General features: G+C 39.5%; 1 protein-coding gene across 1 annotated transcript in view; it reads right to left on the bottom strand.

Annotated features, from left to right (window-relative positions):
- LRRC16A (leucine rich repeat containing 16A) overlaps positions 1-7,397 on the bottom strand; it is a 222,900-nt gene that overhangs the window by 57,285 nt on the left and 158,218 nt on the right. Inside the window, exons 23-24 of the mRNA XM_009324940.1 lie at positions 4,521-4,614; positions 2,163-2,261 (exon numbers count right to left, since the gene is read on the bottom strand). Of these exons, the coding sequence (XP_009323215.1) occupies positions 2,163-2,261; positions 4,521-4,614 (193 nt within the window). The remainder of the gene's footprint in view (positions 1-2,162; positions 2,262-4,520; positions 4,615-7,397) is intronic.

Here is a 7,397-nt window from a genome sequence, read left to right as displayed (position 1 = left end):
CCCCCGTTACCTCCAGGATAACTGCAAATAACCAACAAGTTATCCAGTTCAAGCATTGTTCTGTTTTTTGGAGCAAGTTTAATGCTGCAAATGTTGTCGATATGTCTAACACTCAGCTCTGAAGGTCCCTGAATTGTTAAGTTCAGACAGTAAAAGAAAGCTCTAAGCAAAATGCAATTGTGCAGGTTTCTGGGGTATTCTTTCAAAATGTAAATATTCCTAGTTGCAAGGGAACTATAACTACCAAAGCAGAAGCTTCCATCAGACCTTTCACAGTGGGATAAATTGAACTTAATCTGTATCTGCAACACAATTCATTCAACATGCTACAAATACAGGGCAGGTGGTATATCTGTATCCTTACAAGACAAACCAGTAAGAATGCCTGACATACAGTCAGTTTTGATTAAGATATACGGGGCAGGGAGATATAATAGTTAAAAGTCTTCATCAGCCCACATAGCATTTGTTAGAATTGGCTATCTGACATTTTGAAGCAACATCTGAGGGCACGTGTCATCATCATATAAAGTCTAGAGTTCTAGCATTTTATATCATTAGCAACGAGAACTGAAATAATTTCACAGCATGGTCCTTTTCTGCTCCACATCACTCTTCCTCTTCAAAGGGTTTTGGGTGGTTTTTTGGTGTAAGTACAAAAAGCTAATTAATTATTAGACAGTGGAAAGTCTCATTGGGACATATGGTCTAAAAAAAATAAAAATACACTCTGGGAATAATAATGCAATTCCACCATACTAACTAGAGAATCTTTTCCAGCTCTTTTTTAAAACCGTTTTAAAATCCATCCTTATTGTACACAATTTAATATAGAAATGAGTAATTTTACTCTACTTTTAAAATAAAAATAAATTACATTTACTGAAACCTTATGTGTCTGTGGTTGTTGGAGAAAAGCACAACTAAACCCACCAAGCTATAAAAAGATCTAAACTCTAATTCATATGGATATTATTAGCTAGGGAAAAAAAAGGTGGCATTGGAACACATAAATTACTAAAATAAAATAAAGTGATGCCACTCTTGCAATTTTTAGTGGCAGTACATCTCCACATACCATTTTCTCTGTCGAGAGGTTAGAGTATAATTTCAGGTTCTAGTAATAAAACTCTGTCTCATTAAATTTTAATAACACAGGTAGAAAAAGGCCACTTTGAATTAAAATTCACCAAAAAAAAAATAATGCAGAGAACAGAGAAAAATTTCATTGACTCAGCTGAAGAGCAAAACAGATATTCCTCTCCTGTTTGCAGGAGTCTCCCATTTGCATGGGAACACACCAAGTGCAAACAAACATGGAGGTAAATTTAAAACGAAGGCCATGACAAGTTTTATTCTGCTTACACCACACCTTGCTTCAGTGGTGTACTGGAGCTGAAAACAGCCCTGAGGGGTACTGGCAAGAAATGCACTAGAACAGAGAGAATGGTAAGCTACCACAGAAAATGCTTGCAGTCCTCTCAAGAGAAAGGAAAAAACAAAACAAAACAAAACAGAACAACACGTGGCATTTAGGAAACCTGGTAGTGGTTGACAAAACACAAAAGCTTTCCAGCTTCAAGCAGTATTTTGGGCTGTGTTAGACAGGAAGCCTTTTCAGCTGTCCAGACTATAAAAAGCACGGAAGACTTCTACTTCCTTTGCTCCCTCCCTCCTCTAAGTAAAGCTTCCCATGATACCCACAGTTCTGAATGGTAAGGTAGATGATGACTTACTCTCTAAGGCTGTTTGCTCTGGTGGTACCTAAAGGCATGTTTACATGATTGCTCAGTGCTAGGCAGAGAGACTGGAACTGACTCAGACACCAGAGCTGGCACGGCCTTATGATGATGCTTGTCACACTGATGAGAGCCTGTTGAAAAGTCAGACTCCTGAGCACAAATGAACTAAACTGTTCCTGGTTCCAACAGTAGTTCACTCAGAAATAGCTCAGGTCTTTCTCTACACAGGACATATGACCTCCCTCTCACAAAAGCTTTTTTCCTTCCAAAAATACTATCACTGATAATTATTATTTCTTGGGAAACAAAGTACCACCCATGAGGCACATCTTGCTTTAAGCTACTCTGACAGAATGAGAGAACCCCGTCCCCAGGCAGGTTTTAGACATCGAGAAGTACCAGTAAGGAACAAGTTCTCACCTGCTGAGTGGTACTAGTGACGATGCCTTGCTGCAGCCGGTACGCTTGCTCCTGTAGGTACTTTCTGGTCTCGTGATTACGAAGCAAATAGTTTTCTATCTAAAAAACAAAGCCAGATTAGGAAACTGATTCGACTCTCCATGTTGTAATTTGCTTTCAATTTTGCTGCCATATCAGAAATGGGGACTGACAGGAAAAACTGCCTAAGTATTTGTTTGTTATCTGCAAACCTTATTCTGTATGTCTCAATGCTTAATAATCACATTGGCAAATATTCATTCACTCACAGACTAGTGAAACATCATTAAGCACTGTGCTTTTGCTAGTGTTTTCTGAATTAGTCTTCTATTTTGAACAATTTAGTAAGTTACACTGACAAAGGAGTAGATCCAGGTTTGAGAAATATTTGAAGGGACTCTATCGATAAAAATAGAGTTTTTATATATTTGAAGGGACTCTATCGATAAAGTGTTGTAGAGACCACGATGACACAAGATAGTCGATTCGTTTCTTTTAGATGCATTTGGCCCGCTGCAAAGACACAGATTTAAATAGCAGTATGGTCTGAAGAGAAGATAAAATATCTAGAAGTGCCTAACTGATACAAAAGCCTCAGTTCAAAAGGTACTTAAGGCTAAGCAGTACATAAGTGCTCTTCAAAGACAAGCAATTCCTACCCACAGCTGCTGGTCACAGCCCACCACAACTGTCACCAGCAGTAAACACCTACCATCAGCCAGCTTAATGGCACATAGAGTAACCCCCTAACCTGTCTCTATCAAACTTAGTCAAGTCAAAAAACCCTACTAGTAAACCGTTTAAGGTTCATCTAAGGTGATGGATCTGGTCTGAAAGGAAGAGAGGAGGAAAGGATGGGTGGAGTGACCAGCAGGTTGTGAGGCAGAGCCTAATAGGGACTGATGGTCACCTCTAAACCTGCATCAGGAACAAGGACTGGAACAGTCTGACCATGCCCCACAGTAATGCAGGGTTCATCCAGTTTGCCCACACTGTAAGTAAAGCGTGCTGCAAAGATACCAGAGCTCGGGAAGTTAGCTACTACGTCCATTTGGTGCTGGACCAGGGCCAGAAGCACACTCATTGTACTCAAGCTGTGGTGTGCTGAAGCTTACGGACCCTCCTGAGACATCAGTCAGTTCAGGTGTCCCTGCGCCAAGCATGACAGCTCAGTCCATGCGGGCAGGCGTTCCTGCGTGTATGGAATTAGCTGCATTCACAGCACCGCTCCAGAGGCTGTTACCTTTTTTTGGAGAGAACTTCCTCGTGTTGTCTAAAGAAAGCCTGAGCCACAAACTCGGGGCCAAACAGTTTTAGCAACTTTGAAATGAATAAAAGAAAATGCTCTTTATACATAATGCCTAATTAACACATAGAATTTAAATCCCCATGGCCAGAAGCTTCACGGTATTTTTTTCAGAGATGCATCTATCATTCTATCTACAATTATATTAAACGAGATGTTAAGAAATATGTCCATCCCCCATGATTCAGATCTTTTTAAAGCAGAATTTAGATCTTTTTCATGCATCAAAGGAAAAGGCACTAACTACCAACACTTTTCCCTGCGAGAATCATTTACTGAAAAATTCTTTACTAATAAGAATCATAGACATTTGCTTTTTAATCCCAGTTATCTGTAAGAGCTATTTATAAGGTTTTTATGACCTTACCCTGGCTGAAGGAAAACTACTCATTAAAGAGATGTGAACTGTATGCTTTCTGATAGAGCAGGAGGCTCATTTGGAGTTCACAAGATTTACTATATTAAAACTCAGCTGGGAGTTTTATAAGTCATGCAAGTGGAACAGCTACAGATACTGTCAACACCTCTTCATCCAAAAGAACATGTTGGTGCAGTTGTTTATTTAGGGCAACAGTGTGTGAATTTTATATGTACAATATAAAACACAGGCAGTAAATGTTTCTATCCTCTCCCAAATTAAAGACCATCCTTCGTCTTGTACAGCGTCGACTGCACTTTTTACGCCAAAATAGAAAACATGTACCAATAATTCTACGCACAAGCACATATGTAACAAACATGCCAGCTTCTAATTCTCCCTTCCATAGTTATGCATACAGTAATACAGGGTCTAGCTTGCACTTATTTAGTTAGGACCATTGCATTCCATCACCCTTCACTCCAACCATTCTTTGGAATAAAGCGCCTTACACGCTCTTGCAGCACTTGATTACCACGTACATGTCCATGCAAATCAAACAATCAATGAGTCTAGCCTAGAATTCTTACTCAGCCAAGCATGAAATCACAGCCACTTAAAATTATTATTTTATTTTAGTGGTTTTATTTCTGTACATTGGTGGTATACGCAATACCTTTTGCAGTGCCTCTTCTGTTTTCTCAGGGTTTGTTTTGAGTGCTTGGGAAGCATCATTCATCGGAATAGGCATGAATCTCAAAGTGTAATTCCTAAAGAAAAATAAAAGAAAATATTTTATAATAGTAAGAGTTAACCTAATTACTGTATCTCTTTATGAAGAATAAACTAGAAGGGAGAAATAAGATGCAGCTAGCTTGTCCGTGGAAGGTACTAAGAATGTATTTTTCACATTTGTAAGTGGACTAACTGGAGGCATGCATGCTCCTTTTTGCTGCTAATTCTTCTTTGCCACTAGATAGAGGTGGAGATTTTGAAAAGCAAAATCTCATGCAGTTAAGTGGCCAGTGCCCAGTGGTTGTCAATTAAAGGCCTAGCTGTCCCCTGTACCTTTGCACACAAGGTTGGATTACTTTTTCCTATATCAAAACAGAACAGGGAGTGTCAGTGCCTGCTGGCAATTCTATCAGATCTAAGTCTAAATGGAAATATTCAGCAACAGATACATAGAGACTAAGAGACTGAGTTTTGAAAATTTACTATTTAATAACTTGTGTTTACAACAATTTGAAGACACCTGCTGAATTTTTAATAAAAGCAGACAAAACAAGCGTAGCATCTCCACATTGCTTTATGCAAACAATTGCTCCCTGCATTTTACTTATTTGTTTGCAAAATATTTCCGTAGCTTTGTCCATCTGCTGCAATATGAGAATAAAGATAGGGTTTTGATCTTGAGTCAAAATTGTATTTAAACTCTGAGAACATAAATTGGCTAGCATGACACAGTCAAACCTAAAACGCTACATGCAGTGGTATGTCCACACACCTTCAGATTTGAATAAATGACAACAAAAAGAGCAGGAAGTTCTTAAAACCTGGAAAGGAAATTAGTCTTCCTATTTTCAATTAGCCTTAATTTCCTGCAAACATCTCTTCCTCCTCCTTCGGCTGTCTGCAAACGTCCCACTAACCGTCTGTTACTATGCCATCCAGAGCTACATAAGAATTGTTGGAACTGTCTATTTTTGAGCATGACAATTGAGTTGACAATTTCAATTGAGTCAACTCCATTGACCTCAATGGATCCATCCCTCACTAAATGCACTAACTCCAACAGCAGACACCTTAACTACTGTGAAACTCCAAGGTTCTTTCACCTCCTCTCCCACCAGTTGCTTAGCCACACTAAACACCACTCTCTGAAGGACAGCAGTCTCTTGAACTGCCAAACACACTGATTCCTCATTGATACTACCCAACATTTTACCTTAAATGATAATGGAAGACTTTTACATTTCTTTCCCAATGTAAACATGGCGATATATAGCCGTCACTGGCAGGCGGTTACTCATGTGGAGTCAGCAAGGTTCCTGTCCTTCCACAGTGTCCAACTGCCTACTGTATCACAGCCGGAAAATTAACTTTTCTTTCTAGTTGCCTTATTCCTCAAAAGTACTGTGCCTACTATACAGGCCCGATTACGTGTCCTCATGTAATACTAAACAGTGAATAATTGGCTGTCCATCAGCATGGGGACAATTTTTAAATGTCAAAGATACCGAGCTCAAAGACAGATAATAATTACGGAACTTGCTGATTGCCTGACTACTACCTGGCAGGTGGGGTATTTATTTAGGTAAAAAGAAACAAAGGTAGATTTCCAAGGATCTCTGCAGCTGTTTGACATTTAATACATCACATTCATTGAAATCTGTAATTGCCAGCTCTCATGATAGTAACTATATGCTAAATTCAATTTAGTCAAAGGCTTAGTGTGCTCTCCCTCACACGCACAGAGGAAGGGGGGAAAATGAAAGGCAAGGAGATTTCATGGACACACAGCCGCAGAGGCAGAACTTTAGAAGACCACTACCCTAAGGAAGGCTCTGTACTTGGTTTCCTTCGAGACAGACAGCATTGTATCAGAATTCTACTTTATTTTCATCTAAGAATTAATCAGCTCTTAGGGGCAAAAAAATCAAGAATTTAAAGCTTGCTTTTCAGCTTTGATCACCAGAGCAACATTTATCTTCACACTTAATTTTTCTCTGTTTCCTTTGAAGTCTAAAATATTCCTCCATTCTTCTTTTTATTAACACTCTACTTGTCTCTTGTAATGGAGCACATTTCTCTACCAACTCAATAAGCCAGTAATTTCATAACACATTAATACTCTCAGCAAAATACCTATATTTACAGGATGTTACATTTCAGAGAGGCGCTCAGAGACTGGAAAGGATGTCTCAAAAACCTCCTGTCTCTCTCTCTACATACAGCATGTTTGACAACAGCCCTATATTTCATCACGTGTTATTTCCCTTGTAGTAACTTCTGCTCCATTCATGACATACACTCTTTGCTGCAGAGCGATGATTTTACTGCCTATTTTTTTAGAAACAGGAATAAAATCATCTGTTTTGCAGGCTTGGGTATGGGAATTTCGTGTCACTGCAAATGTTTCTACGAAATCCCAGTATTTCCCATCAGATTTTAGAACCTGCGCTATTTCTTCAGTCTGTCCATACAGGAAAAAAGAAAATCTTCTAGAAATGGCTATGTGGCAATACTGTACAGTTCTACAACAGAATGGGCTCTAGGCCGCAAAGCACACGAGCACATGCTTACATTCAGATCTAAATTACTGAGATGCAAACCCCTGTTTAACGGCCAGGCTGAACAGGATGCCCACTGTTCTCAAATGCTCTCCTGAACTGACACCTGTACCGGACTCTACAGAAGATCCTCTCAGCATCTCACGTCGGCTGGCTGGGACACCCTTGGGGCAACTCTGCCAACAGCCAAGCTCCTGGAATTCCCTTGCAGGAACAACATTTTCACACAACTTTAAACAGATGAAGAAAAGCTGGGAGGA

The sequence above is a fragment of the Pygoscelis adeliae genome, unplaced genomic scaffold (assembly GCF_000699105.1).
Source record: "Pygoscelis adeliae isolate BGI_AS28 unplaced genomic scaffold, ASM69910v1 Scaffold135, whole genome shotgun sequence".
Taxonomy (NCBI): Eukaryota; Metazoa; Chordata; class Aves; order Sphenisciformes; family Spheniscidae; genus Pygoscelis; species Pygoscelis adeliae.
The sequence above is the reverse complement of the archived record's forward strand: the minus strand, read 5'-3'. Positions and strand labels throughout refer to the sequence as shown.